The sequence below is a fragment of the Dromaius novaehollandiae genome, chromosome 5 (assembly GCF_036370855.1).
Source record: "Dromaius novaehollandiae isolate bDroNov1 chromosome 5, bDroNov1.hap1, whole genome shotgun sequence".
Lineage (NCBI taxonomy): Eukaryota > Metazoa > Chordata > Aves > Casuariiformes > Dromaiidae > Dromaius > Dromaius novaehollandiae.
In genome coordinates this window covers 65,408,128-65,422,915 of record NC_088102.1, presented here as the reverse complement: position 1 = coordinate 65,422,915, position 14,788 = coordinate 65,408,128, and the positions used below count along the sequence as shown (strand labels likewise).

Sequence of the window (14,788 nt, the reverse complement as noted above, 5' to 3'; positions counted from 1 at the left end):
AGTATCTCCCCCCAGGGGCAGAAAGAAGGGAGGAAATCTGGAGCAGCAGTTTGCCTCCAGCCGCTGGCACAGAGGCCAGCGCATGCTGCCCAGCAGCGGGGCAGCGTTTGAGCCCAGCATCAGCTTCTCACAGGTGAAAGCACAGCTCGAGCCCCTGAAGTAACGCAGCGCGCCAGGGCAGGGCACGAGCATGGGCCGGTGCCGCCGCCTGGCTGGGCAGCAGCAGGCGGGCACGAGAACAGGACGTTTTGTGCTGGGGAGCACGGGAGCAAGGCTTATCGCGTTCTGGGGGCAACAGCAGCGTGAGATTGCAAACGCGGCTGTGGTGAAGGTCTCTTTCCTGATGTTTGCTCTCTAAGTGTGCCCTGCAATTTCTCCTCCACAAGCTGCTGTCCACCTCTAGGCACAGGCACCGCTCAAGAGACAGTCAATGCTGCACAGTGCTTTGCTTTAGCCATCTTGTGATCTATCACCAGAAATCCCTATCTGTTATACGGGAGCAAATTTCTGAAGGGGGTTGTCTAGGGTAGGTTTGGGGAGAAGACCGCACTGGAAAGGCAACCTATGAAGGATATTTAGATAAGTGGCTCAGAAAGGTAGAAGAGATGAAGATCATTAGACAAGCTTTGAGGCATTCTCCAGAGGAGATGAAAATAGTTATGATCACAAATCCGTGTGCAGCAGTCAGCAAGGGGAGACGACTGGTAACAGGCAACGGTGTGCAAGCAGCCTTCGCTGCTGCCCCCTTCCCAGGTGAAGGCAGGAGGAGCTGCATCACCACTCACCTAGCAATAGGAGTGACCGTGTTGGCAACACTGTGATACAAATAAAACGGAGGTCCCATCTTGTCTTCAATTGCTTAATGAAGAAATTTAAACATGCTGGGTACACAGCCGTCCCACTGACTGTGCCTACAGGGACTGGAGGACGTAGCTGTTAACAAGGCCAATTCAGCTCAGCAGGCAATGTGACCCGGGAACTCTTGGACATTGTACCTCTCTGCTGCTATACCACGAGTTAGATACATTTGCAAAAAAATGTGATGTAAAATACTGCCTATAATTAGAGGGAAAGCCACAAGTATGAAACTAGAGCCTAGCCTTCAACAAAGGCCACTTGGAGGCCCTAGAAATGAGAGAAAATGGTCCCAAAACAGATTAAAGTATAGGAAGGTGTTTTTGGAGCCAAGGAAATAATCCCCACTGCATTAGGGCACCACCTGTGCTACATGTTGTGTCAGGATTGCACTCCGCTGTCTTAACCATGACACTGCCTGAAGCCACACTGAGACACCGGACCGTTGTGTCCTTCAGCAATCAAGAAAGTTATAGCACGCATTAAAAGCATCTCATATGGTGAATAAAGGAAGAAACTGAGTTAGCTCAGCTAACTGCTGGTAACAAGCTGTGCAGGAATACCTTGGGGACCTGCCTCCATTATGCAGGACTTGCTGTTATCAGTAGAGGACCTTGATACCAGCTGAAGTGAGATATCACTACAGGAGCCAATGCCAAGCCAAAGTCACTGGGCTATCTGCCTTTGGCTTCCTGGGACCAAAGAGAAAGCTTCAAGATGGCAAAGCCTTTTTTAGCAGATGTGAGCTCATAAAACCAAGCTATGGACAAATACATTTCACTCCAGACTTAAAACCCAGGCTGCGTGTATGTGTTTTTGTGGTGGTTTCTTTTGTTTGGGTTGGTTTTGCTTTTTCCCTTTACCAGATGTCACCTACCCCGTTTACTGGACTAGTGCAGGACCACAAGCAGGGCTGTTTTAAAACCTTTATTTAACCTGTGGTGGAAATGATTGACTCCCCATCTGCAGCAATCCTATAGCTGTCAGCAGTATTGGAGGTTGCCTTCAGTGTGCAGTCAGCAACGTACCATTGCTGGTGGTCAACACTGTTAACCAGTCGCGAATTCGAACATCTCTGCAGGACTCAGGAAGCTGTCACAGACCAATGCTTTCAGGGTACTCCACTGGCTTTCAGAAAAGAAGGCAAAAAAGCATTTGCTTGCAGTCATCTTATATCAGAGCAAAGATTGCTTTTCCCTCCTGGCATTCCAGATATTCCTTTTTGTACAGCAGAAAGCAGGTCTCTCCAAGCATTTCCTTTGCTGTAACATTCACAAAAGAAGCCCTTGCAGATGCTTAAAAACCTCAAGCACATTGGGTCTGCCTTTTCACTTCGCTCATCGGAGCTGCAGCGCTGCCACGACGGGTGTGCAGCCTTCCTCGGCGAGCTGCAGGCACCCGTGCCTTGTGCAGCGAGGTCAGACGGGGCGATCTCTTCGCTGCGCCCTGCCTAATGCTGCCCAGGTCCCCAAGAGACCAGGGGCAGCTGGGAGACCACGGGGAGCTCCAGGAGCCAGCCGGTGTCTTGCAGCACTCGGTCACCGGCTGTCTCGGGCAACGTCCCTCACAAGAGGGGAAGGGGCAGTTACTGGATTGTCACACTAAAATCCAGATCAAAAACGTCTACTGCTTATGGAAGAGTCTCCGCAACTTATGCTGGGGATGGTTTCCAGGCTACAAGCGCACGTTGTCAGGAGACCTGTCATTATTTATATCACACTCTTCTGTGAAAAAGAGCACAGACTCTGTGTTACCCAAGAAAGAGCAGCGTTAGCTTTTGTGTCACTCTAGGCTTTACCATGTAGGGGCTGGGTAGGCCCAACACACTGGCCGCCGTGCTCGGGGGTCTGGAGTCCAGGGGCCGCAGGCTTTTACTGCAGCAGAAAGCAGCACCCCTGTTGCAAGGCTTGTTACTGCAGATCAGTGCCACGCACTGATGTCCGCTGCACAAGCCATGTGGCAAGACTGAGACCTCTCCCCAGTCCCTCTGGGGCAAGTGCAGACCCAAAATAAAATGCCCCAGTGAGAGCTGCCAGCTTTTTCCTCAGCAGCACCAAGGGCAGGCTGAGCCTCTGGATCCTGCCAGCCCCTGCAGGAGGGCCCATCCAGAGGGGTAACAGCAGCAAGGTGGTCTGCACACAGCATATTTCATCCCCAGTGTTAAAATGCGCTGTTTGCCTTCACTCATGTATCTCCAGTCTTATTTGCACCCCAAAACCCACCACAACCTTAATACGCTCGTGAGAGGGAGGGGAAGCAGCTGTGGCTCCAGCCGCCCCCATCGCCTGGCCTCAGCAGAGACAGGGGGATGCACGGAGAAACAGGCATTCAAGGGAAACAGGCGATCGGCAAAGCTCTGCCCTGCCACGTCCCACTTTGCCAGAAGGAATTGGTGTTCAGGAGGCAAGCAAGGCCCTTCCTTGCAATTTCTTCAGCAGAGAAGACCTCGTTTCACACGCAATTTGCAAGGAGAAATCTGGGTCTAACTTAAGAGCGATTCGAGCATTTGTGCTGCCACAGTCCCACAAGAGCTAAAGAGCCATTCATGTAACAAAGAAGCCAGGTGATACATGCCAGGCGCCATATGCCAAGCTACACCCGCTCTGCCTGCCATTTCCAAGGAACTGCTAAGGGCAAAACTGCCTCGGGTGCCCAGAAGTCCTTTTTGTGGCTTGCCTTGCTGGCTCACACACACTCGTGCACACCTGGCAGGTGGGGCTCGTGCAAAGGCAAGGGGAAGGCGGCTGTCAGGTGCAGGGAAAGCTGGCAGCTCTATACAACAGACTTTCACTGTATGAGTCCTCGCGAGCCTGTAAGATCAGCAAAACTTGGCAAAAGCAAGCAGGATCTGCCAGGAAACCCAGGAGGGACAGCTCAACTTGTCTTGTGCCTAATGGAGAGCCGAATGAAATGCTCTATCTGTATATCATGACCTTCAGGCAGAAAGCTTGTGCAGCACTGGTGTTAAAAAAAAAAAAAAAAAAAATCAGAAAGAAAAACAGCAATGTATCCCAGTAACGATGTGTATTTCGAGAGCCATCACTTTAGTACCTTATAAAAAAAGCGTCAGGTCTCCTCATTTTATAACAAGAGCAGCATGCTTTAAGAGAGAGGATGCTGTAGGGTCAAAGTATGGCAGTGGAGCACAGATTTTACTTCCAGTATTTATTCCTGTGCCAAGACTTTGTGACCTGAACAAGCCAGTGTCAGACACAAACTACATGCAGAGGAATTGGATTTTCACAGCCAATAAACTACAGGCAGATGAACTGGACTTTCACAGTCGATCTCAACAAATGAGGGGGCAGACCAGGTGGGCAGGAGTAAACACTAACCTGCGCAAACACTAACCTGTGCACTCCCACGACTCACACCATTGCATCAAGGGCTTCGCTTGCAATACCTCTCCTGAAATCAGGCTGCAGATGCAAACGATGAGTGCACTCACAAATAAGCGTGCAGCTGCTTACAAGGGTTATGCCCTTCAGATCAAGAGTGCAAGTCCATGCACGCATGGAGCGTTAGCCAACAAACAACCCTGAAAGATTCACAAACATCAGTTAACTGAGTATGCTGACAAGCTTATCATTTTTGCCAGGGTTACAGAGGAAAGCCATGCAACTCGTTTAGCTCCCCCTGCAAGGGGGCACAAGTCAGGACTCATATCCAGTCACCCCAGGCAGCTCTGATTTACACCATGACAAAACCAAAAGTCACAAGCAAATAGGGAATACACTGGCCAAGCTAGTGTCCTAGGCTCTCAGCTGGTATAAGGCCCCTCTGCTGAAGTCATGGGAGACAGTGACTTGTATAAGGCTGAGGATCTGCCCACGTGCCTAGTATGTGCTGAAAAACGTGCAAGTGGTTCAACTTCACACTTACCCTAAATCTTCAGCAACAACTCAGAGGTACCTACTGCTACCGTAAATGCACTCATTTTGAAACATAATTGGAAATCCAACGCCTGATGCTAACTGGCACCAACATGTCTCCAAAGCTGCTCTCCGGTGAGGGGCAAAAAATGAAAACTCAACATTCAAACTTGACGAGAGTCCCAAGACCACTTCAGTAACATGGCTTGTCTAATCTCCCCTTGCTCTTGGGAGCTACGTATTTCACAGAACTGTAGAGAAGTTAGCTTTTGGGTAGAAAATCTAGCCTGCTGGCAGAAACAAGGTATTTCCATTAGCTCACCAAAAGGTGAAATCAAAACAGCCACCATCCTCATTAATGGGCAGATTCGCAACAGGGATGAATTTGGCATGGCTCCTCTCGCTCAAATATTTTGTAGCAGAGAATCAGCCTGCAACATTAAAGTTAATGCAGAAGAGACCCAAATTGCACTTGTCCAGAGAGAAACTGCACCCTATGTAATTCTTGGTCATGGTCTGCAGTGTAAGCCCCCAGGCTCTCTGCAGGGATCCAAAATCCTTTCCACCCCAGCACTCTTGAAACCTTCAAGACATGGATCAATGAGGAATGCAAGACAGGAAAGCTCTCAGCCAGCCCACCTACCACCTTTCAGCTCTGGTGGCATGTAATCAGCTCTTCCCTCAGCATACTCGCCCTCCTAGAAACCGCCTTCTGCTCCTTGTTACCTGGATACTTGTTCAAGTTCAGCATCGCACGGAGGGAGGCTCCAGACCGACACATTTGTCATCTAGAAATCTGCCATTAGCTAAAATGCTATGCAGATTATGGCAGTATAAGCAATAGATACAGAAAGGGCACACGTGGGCTAGAAGCAATAACTGTCGCCTTCATTTCAGGCATGCCGCAGTAAGCAAATCTACATCTCTACGGTAATTACAAATCTACTGGCCATTTGCGTGAGAAGAAGGGCAGTAGAAAATTTGAGTGCTATACAGCATCCACTTAGGCCTGGGGTGAGGGAGGGTTATATAACTAACAATCTTTTCTCTGTTCATGAGTTTCCACATGCTAGTAGAAGATGGGTGCCAGATGCCATCTTTTTCTAAGAGTCTAATTTCACTGGAGTTATTATTTCCACAATATTATGCAGTTATCCACAGAGAAAGATAACTTTGGCTTCTGTCACACTCTGTGTATTTTGGAGATAGATACTTGAATAGGAAAAGAGAATAGAAGAACTGCACCACTGTCTATTAAAATGGATTATGTGCAAGTAAAGGCTTCTGAACTGGACCCATAATCTTAGTACACAAAGCACACTTGGAACAACAGGCATGTAAGACTTGAGCAATACATTTGACTTAATGAAGCCTTTAGTTTACAGCACCGCCTGCAACTGCGATCAACACTAACCCTTAACACCACACTAGGACTGGGGAGAGCAGTCACAGAAGCCCACACTTCCTAGCCCCCCAATCTCAGTTACCCATACCTAAGATCAGCCTGTCATAGCAACAACTACAACAACAAAGAATGACAATGTCATAGTAAGAACATACAAGCTTAGTCTTAAAAAATAAGTAATGGCAATGTAACACTATTCTGAGCTCTAAGGAACAAATCAGCACCGGTTTTTGCTCAGTTGGGCAACAGCACAGAAACTCTAAGCAATGCAATTTACATCAGGGTTTCTGTATTCAGCTGGATCACAGCACCGCTGGGCCCTTTTTCAGAAACCTCAAATGATACCCACCCAATTTTCTAGCTCTGTTCAATACTTGTTACCAGTGAATACTTTTCCATATCATGACTTTTCCATATCATGACTTTGTCAGTTTTTTTGGCCCAGTTTTTTTAAGTGACCTTCATAGTCCCCCATGGTGACATCTTGCGCTCACTCACCTATCTCGGGGGACTGACAAGGGCTGTTTCTGGGCAGGAGGTTTGCTGGCTGCTTCCCACCTGGGAGGAGAAGGGGCTGAGGGCTTGACTTGCTCAGTGCTGCCAAAACAACCTTTTCTCTCCCCTCCCCAGCTCTCTCCATTTGAGGATGGAAGGAAAGGAAGAAGAAAGGGAAGGAATGGGGATTGTTAATACAAAGCTTCTGGGCAAAAGCTGTGCCCAACAGGGGCACAGGAACGCTTCACCTCCTTCCCACACACAGGACTGTGTCAGAACAGAGGGCATGTTGTCGGGATGAGAGCCTGTAGAGTTCACCGTCCTCAAAGAGAAGCACCAATATAACCCATAGCCTCACTGCCAAAGAGAGACCTATTTACAGCTATATAGCACCTTTAATATCGCCTGTCTTCCTTGAGGTAATGTGTGAACCCCTCTACTTTATGGTTTAGCCCTAACTTTAGGGAAAAAATAGCGTCCCTTTGAATGTGTAGCATTATACAGACACCAGAATAACTGCATGTCTTTGGGCTCATCTCATTCTCCACACTTGCAGCCCCTGTGATCATGATGCCTGCTGGGCACAGAGAGGTCCTCAGGGCAAGGGCCATCTCCCACAGTCCCAGACTCAAAACTTAACTGCTAGGAAAAAAAAATGAACAGGACAAAAATCACTAACGAGGCAGTCTCAGGAGGAACTTCTATTAAGACAGGACCAACAGTGACTGTACAAGAAGGGAATACCCATGAAGCAAATGCATTGCGTATTAGTATTGCTGTCCAACTGCAGGCTTTCAGACCACCCTGCTATATGCAGAAAAACAGCTCTTACTCCAAATCCAGTAGCTTCCACTTTGTGCTTTTCTCCCCTTCTCCACCACCGCCTTCCATACTGTATCCTCTCCCGTGACATGGGCTGGTGCATTCAACCCACGCACATGGGCTTTGGGATCCTCACAGTCCCACCAGCTTGCCCAACCTGCTGCAAGGCAGGGGTGCTCAGGAGCCGGCAAGCTGCTCCCCACTGCAGCACAACAGGTAGGAGACAGCAAGGAGACATCAGGGAGGCATATGGGGCTTGTGCAGAGGAATGCTTTAGCGATATCAAGAACCATTTCTGAGCAGGATGCTCCTGTTTGTCTACCAGGATAAGCAATGAAAGCTTCCCTCCAAGGTCATTTCCAGCCAGACCAGACACTGCTCACCAGCTGGAGCAGGACCTGCAGGCAGATGAATCCTCTCTGTCACAGCCAAGCCCCATGCAAGTCTGGACTCTGGCATCAGCAGGACCCCAGACCTTTATCCCAGCGGAGGACATGATGCAATACCTCAAAAGGTATTTCAGCCAGGATTCTTGTTTTTGTGGGCACGCTGCCTCTCGGCACATCTGAATTTCACAGCACCACAGGCAACAGCTTGGCTAGCTCTGTGCGAGATGTTGAGGACTCTCCTTGCACATGGTGCAGGCACACCGCATGCCCCAGGCCATGATGCACACCTGGCAGCCAGCAGCAACAAGCAATCTTATCCATCTCCCTCTCTGTGTCTCTGTGCCTCCATGATCTGTGCCTCCTTGCATGGTTCCAGCCATCAGCTGCACAGCAGACCTACAGCTCAGTGTTTTAAGTCTTACAAGAAATGTAGCAGTTTACTATCTTAAAGAGTCAAAGGGGAGACACAGGAAACCATGTTGCATCCAAGTAGTGATGGCCATCTGCTGCACTTATGTACAAAGGCCATGGGCTTGAAAATTGAAAGAAAAATCATGTTGCTCTCAGCTGTGCCTTTCTAGCATCTTCTCCACTGAGACTGATGCTGCAAGATACTGGGAGAGGACTTGCACTGTAGACAAACAAATTTCTCTGGCTAGCTTGGCGCTGACCCCACAGATAGCATCCCCAGCATGAGCTGTAGCAGAGATATCCATGCTGACTCCAATCACTTGGTCCATGTATGTAGCACAAGGCACTGTGGTGCACAGATAAGGCCCAGGCTGCAAGGGCGGCACGTCACTGCAGCCAGGCAGACTGCTCTTTGGTGCTCCCTTCAGCAAGCGACTCGCCACAGGGAGCCCAGCAGCCACAGGGCTGCCCTGCTTCTTGCCCCCGCACGGCTCCAGCTGGCAGCTGTGCCGGGGCTGCGCCATGTTCTTGGGCAGCCACGGCGTGGTTTCAGCCAGCCCTTTGTGGGCCGCAGCACGACCAGGGCAGCACACTGCACTCCTTCTGAAGGAGAGCAATCTGAAAAGGTCATCTGCAAAGAACTGCTCCTTTATGGACTTCGAAGGGTGGCAGTGCTTTTCTGTGCGCTCTTTGGAGGGTCAGATTAGTGCTTGCTAAAGCCCTTCCCTCCCACTTCCACAGCCATGGGAAACAACTGCAGCTCCAGCCACGCTCCTAGTGTCATCATCCTTGCAGCTCTCCACAGGCTTCATGCCTGCGCTAGTTGCCTTTGGTGAGGGCAGCAAGTTGGTATGTCAGGGATTAAGACAGAACAGAAACGCGTTGTTATGCACCATGAAGCACAAGCAAAGAAAGCACTCTTTTGGTTTTCCCCGAGTTACCTTCCTGAGCTGTAACTCCTGGTGTAGGTACAGCCTTCTTGTCCAAACTGCACACACCTTTCCCAGCACATAGCCATGCTTTAGTCACTTGCCCTTCTCAAAGCTTGGTTGAAATACACTCTGCAAGACCACCCTGATCCACCAGCCTTAAGAGCCAAGTACTGTTTCCTTTGAATTAGGAAACAAATTCTGCCAATTGTTGACCCATGCCAATGTTGTCGCAGCATAAGATTTCACTTCTGAGGTACCAGCATCAACTTCACTGTAATGAAGACCATTACTTGAGGATGAATTTAGTTGATGGAACAGAAGCACAAAGACACCGAACCTCTTCATTTATTTGTGAACAGCATGGGGTGGGGAGGGAGGAAAGTGTTCAGCATTCCCATGATATAATTTACAAGCTATTTCCCTCTGTCTCTAAAGATAAAAATCACCCCCAAGCTACTGATGAACTTACCAGCTACATGTTAATGGCTGTGGGGAAAATTAATCTGAAGTATCAGACAATACAAGCTGTTGTACAGAACTAGCTAAGAAATTTAGAAGTTTTGAACCCTGGCTTTGCGAGTTAGGGAGGGGGAAAGGACGGGATTTCTAGCTGTGAGGAAAAGCACAATGGAGCTGCTGCAACCTGGACTAGCTGTTAACCAAAATCTCTCAAAACGGAACAATAACAAATCTGCAGGGACATCAGGATACCAGCACAAGGCAACTTTTCCACCAACGCTTAGCTGTTCTTATAGCACATATTGGTCTGCTGGGATATTCACTTAGAAAAGGAACGTGCAAAGCAGCGTGTGTAACAGCATAGCCTCTCTCCTGCCCTGGGTGAAAGTGTGTTGCCCTCTTTCAGTACAGCAACGCCTCCCCTTCACCTGCAGGGTCCAGATCACTGGTCCAGCCCGGCACAAGCCACAGCTCCTTCATCCGTTAGCATCACCCATCAGTCCAGCTGGGCCATCACGAGCACAGCCCTGTTCACACCCTCCGCTAAAGGAGGGCAGCGAGCTGCTGCCTTATTGCTGGTTGTGTTAATTAAGCTTCGTGCCTCCCCCATGAGACAGACAGGTGATGCCATCCCCGTCTCGTGTCACCAGGCGGCGGGAGAGCGAGACCGGCTTCTCGGGGGAGGCGAAGTCTGGGTGCGGGGCTGCTCGGTCCCGCAGAGCGCCGCGGCGGCCTCCGAAAGCCGCGACGGGCTCCGGGAGGCCGCTGGCAGCCCGCCCGGTCCCTGTCAGCCGGCCACGGCTTGCGCAGCAGGAGCCAAGGGCCACCACCGGCGGCCCCGGCGCAGCGGCCAGCCCGAGCCGCCACCTGCACGGGAAGGCGGCCGCGCACCGCACCGCAGCGGCGCCCGCAAGGCTGTCGGCCAGCAGCGCACCGGCCAGGCGAGCCAGAGGGGAACCGAGCGGGCGGAGGACAGCGATCGCCCAGGCGGCCGCACCGCCGGAGCGACAGCGCCGGCAGAGCATCGGCCCCGCCGGCGCCACCCGCCCCGGGGCCGGCGCCGAGGGCCCGGCCCGCCCCCAGCCCGCGGGGCGCAACATGGCGCCGGGGGGCTGCGGCCCCGCCGCCAACGGCCGCTCCGCGCGGGGCGGGGGGGGGGGGGAATAACGGCACCGGGGGGGATAACGGCTGCCCCCTCCAACGCCTCCCCGCGAGACGGGTCCCGCCGCGCGGCCCGCACTCACCACGGTGACAGGGGACACCATGTCGGCGGCGCGTGTCTGCCTGTCTGTCTGTCCGTCCGTCCGTCCGCTTGTTTGTTTACCTGCTGCCCGGCCGCTCAGCGAGCTCCCGCCTCCCCGCCCGCCCTCCCCTCCCTCCCGCCGGCCTGCCGGGCCGCTTTTTACAACGCGGTGACGTCACTGGAGGAGGGGAGGGGGGCGCGGCCAGCGCGCTGCGGGGAGAGGGCGGCGGGGCGGGGCGGGGCGCGACAGGCCCCGCCCCCCGGGGGCAGGGGCGGGGCGGGGTGGGCAGGGGGCAAATGGCGGGGCGGGGCAGGGGCAAATGGCGGCGGGGGTAAATGGCGGCTGTGAGGCTCTTTGCCGTGCTGAGAGCTGCCGCTGCCGCCGCCCCCCCTCAGGCTCGGCCTTGTAACCCCAGCGTGGGGACTGTCCTCACCCCGTCCTGCCTCCCTGCTCACCCCCGAGGCGCTCGGGGCTCCCCAATCATGTGGGCCTCGAGTGCTCCCGGCCGTCGCCTGGATCATGGCGGTGCCCCTCTCTACTGCATGCTCAGCCTCAAACACAGGGTGCCCCGGGGCCGCAGACCCTCCGGGGCCCGGCTCCCTTGCGGCGTGGCAATCCCACTAAGTACATCGTCCTCTTTTTAACGCGTTTGCGGGTGCTGTCAGCGTGGGGCCCGGCCGTTCCCCGTTGCCTTGCACCGGGCGCGCGCGCCTCACCGGTGGCGGTTTGCAGAGGGACGCGACGCCTTGCTGGAGGTTTGCTGCCGGCACGACCCAGCAAGAGGTCGGCGGGCGCCGGAGCGAGCCCTCGCGCCGCTCCGTGCCTCGGTTTCCCCATCAGAAACGACAGCCCGCCCGGAGGAACCAGTGACGTTTTGGGCGCGAAGGACGAGCTTGGGAGCGGCAGGAGGTAGGACGCAGAAAGGATGGTAGCGCCGCGATGTGCGTGGCCGCCCAGGTCTACCCGCTGCGGCCTCCTCGCAGCCGGGGCTTTGCCTCCCACCCGCAGCGCTGGCCTGCACTGCGTCCCAGCCCCGAGCTGTTGGTTTATTGTGTTTCCCCTCGCCGCACCTGGTTACCCGTCCTTTGCCCCGTGCGTGCGGAGCTGTTGGAGTCGGCGCCGGCGACACCAGGTCCCGATGGCGGTGCTAGGCACTGGACCCAGGGCAGCAAAGTCCCGCGTCCGTGCCCCTTCTCGGGCGTCCTTCCCTTCTCGCTTCCTCACGGACTGTGCCGGTGTGGCCCACGCAGCCTCCCTCCCTCCCTCTGTGCCCTGGCTGTTTCTCCCTCCTCCTTCCCGACTCCCCACGTCAGCTCTCACACCTCCACCCTTTTTCCACCATCCATTCGCCTACACCTTTCACAGACCCCTCCGGTCTCCCTCTTTTCCTGCTCGACCTCACCACCCCCCTGCCCTGGTTTCCCCTCTCCAGGGTCTCCTCTCATTTCACAGCTGCCCCCTGGATGCTTCCAGCCTTCTCCGTCTTAACACGCTCAGGTGCGTTTGAAGATGGTTTTGACGCTCCACTGGCAATGACAGCTGCTTTCCCGGGCTCTCCCTGCTGCCCTGTGGCTGCGATGTCCCCGTGCGACCTAGGAGCAGGGCGCTGCCTGCCCCTCCCTCCCAGCTCACATTCCTGGTCTCGTCCTCACACCAGACTCGCTGAGAAGCTGCAAAAATGTTAGTATTAGCACAAAGGTGAGGCCAGGGACGTAGGATCGTGGATACTAGAGAGCAGGATGCAGCAGCTCGGACTTATTAGAGTGACCCTGGGACTACCTTCAATCTATTTTTACTTTGGGGATTAATATTTAAGGATGCAGGAAGCTGCTTTGCGTGTAATATCATCTTGTTCGAAAGTTTTGCTTCATAGCAAAACAAATAGGTACTTAAATAGAAGATGATTAAGTTATTTGCTATATGTAGCCTAAGCAAAGGTTGTGTTCGGTATTTATCATGTTAAGGGAACATTTTCTTCTATAAATTAAAAAAAAACTGTGCAAATCTTTTGCAATCTTTGTGCAATAGATGAGTATCATGTTTCTGAGGACACAATGTATGCAAACAGCAGTCCTGAGTTTGCACAGAGGCAACCCAGCTGGTATCAAGAGACATGTAAATAGAGCGAGGGTAGCATTTGGCCCATCACCCTCTGATGTAACTGGGATGTACACCAGAGCCTTTGTGTCATTTACCAATCTAAGAAGGATTTCCACCAGAAAAAGAAACTGTAAATCTGCACTATCAGTTCAGGGAGTCATTGGGGTGAAATCTGTGACAAGTAAATCTGAATGAAACAGAAGGAAACGGTTATTCCTACAGCAAAAACCCATATGGTCATAGCCAGGGTACTGAGTACTGCTCTTACAATTTCAGCTAAAATAGTTCATAAGGCAGTAACACTTTGATGTGGCAATAAGAGAAGGATAAGCTTTTCCTTCAGGGAATTAAGTGAACTAGACAATAGGCAGAAATTTCACAGCTTTTCACAACAAAGGCTTTGCCCTGCTGAATTGAAGGGGAATGGTCTCTAACGGGAGCAGCATAGGGAGACAGAGCTGGAGGTATTTAGACATTAAAAGATGCGGTTAATTTGATACCGTATGGGATTTTCGGGAGGACTGATGGACTCTCAGAACTTGGGTTCCTAATTGCTCTTGAAAATCCTTTGAGGCACTTGATTACGTCTTGGCATCTAAATACCTCCAAAAAAATCTACTGCCTGATCCTCTGCCAAACTCTTCATCTGCTTATCCTGGCCTTTACTGAAGCAAGAAGCCAGGCAGCGCGGTGGGTGGATGCGTGTTCCCATCAGTTTGCATTCGGATATTGTCTCTGCTGCTCCAAAGCTGGAGACAATGTATGCAGCTTTGCATTCATTAATTTTTTTCTAATGCAATATTTGCCTTCACTGGTTACTAGTTGAAGCTTAGTCTGGTCTAGCAAATCAAGAACTTCTTTGTGCAAGCATTCAAAATACGTTAACATTTGGGGACAGGTTTTAACGCTGTGTTATTGGCAGGAAGAAGCCTGCTAGAAGTGAATGGGAAATTGCGTGCATGTCCTGACTTCATCTCAAACAGGTACTGGGAAACTCTGTCTCATTAGTTTCACTTAACAGAGGGAGTTCTGACCCTTTTTGATTTCCTAACAGCTGCCTCTCACATCTTTAAATAATAGAGGTTTAAAAGTCCTAACTCTGCAAATGTGGTATTTGTATGTAATGAAGAGCTGATCCCCATGATAAAGATTTTGCAACCTGAATGTGAGGTGAAAATACGCTGCTTTAATAGTAGGTTCATTTCATGTCACTCGCAGGGTTATTTACAGGACGATGTCCTTTTATCCAGGGTCAAAATAAGTGCTACATCAAGGATAGGTAGTTTTCTGTAAGTTAGGGACACCTTGGAGTTTAACTTAACAGTTTGGATATAATAGTAATGTTTTACATTTTACCTAAATGAGAGCAGGCATAGAACAGGTCCCAGCACAAACCCACTCCCACTGGAGAAACAGTACAAGCAACAGATAAGGCAGGCAAAAGGCATACAAATACAGGGTACTGGTGAAATTTGTCTTAATCTGTGCATACCGTGCTTTTTTTTCCTTCTTCTTCCCCCCCACCTTTTTTCCTTTCTTCTGGTGTTGCTCCAGTGCCTAGATTCCTCCTTTGCTGTCTCCTTTCCTGATTAGTTCAGGCAAGAGAGATCTCATGTGGCTCATCACAGCATTTTGTTCTGACAAACAACAACTCCAGGGCTTAAAAAAATACATAGTTTTAATTTGGGGGGGGGAGTTATTTTTAACTCACCTTCAGTAGGCAAACAGAGAGCAGTAATAATGTGAGCATAAATTTATGATGGTTGGGTATCACAAAAGAGCATTAAGTATCTCTGTGCATGTT

The 14,788-nt window shown here is 51.4% G+C and overlaps 1 protein-coding gene and 1 long non-coding RNA gene across 3 annotated transcripts in view; one reads left to right on the top strand and one right to left on the bottom strand.

Annotated features, from left to right (window-relative positions):
- TMEM86A (transmembrane protein 86A) overlaps positions 1-11,001 on the bottom strand; it is a 29,974-nt gene extending 18,973 nt beyond the window's left edge. Inside the window, exon 1 of the mRNA XM_064513118.1 lies at positions 10,885-11,001. Coding sequence (XP_064369188.1) covers positions 10,885-10,905 — 21 coding nt within the window. The 5' untranslated portion in view covers positions 10,906-11,001. The remainder of the gene's footprint in view (positions 1-10,884) is intronic.
- Positions 11,002-11,198: 197 nt separating this feature from the next.
- The window catches only part of LOC112978924 (uncharacterized), a 28,646-nt gene continuing 25,056 nt past the window's right edge, over positions 11,199-14,788 (top strand). For both annotated transcript variants that reach the window (XR_003258049.2, XR_003258048.2), the window contains exon 1: positions 11,199-11,793. This is a non-coding gene — a long non-coding RNA (uncharacterized LOC112978924). The remainder of the gene's footprint in view (positions 11,794-14,788) is intronic.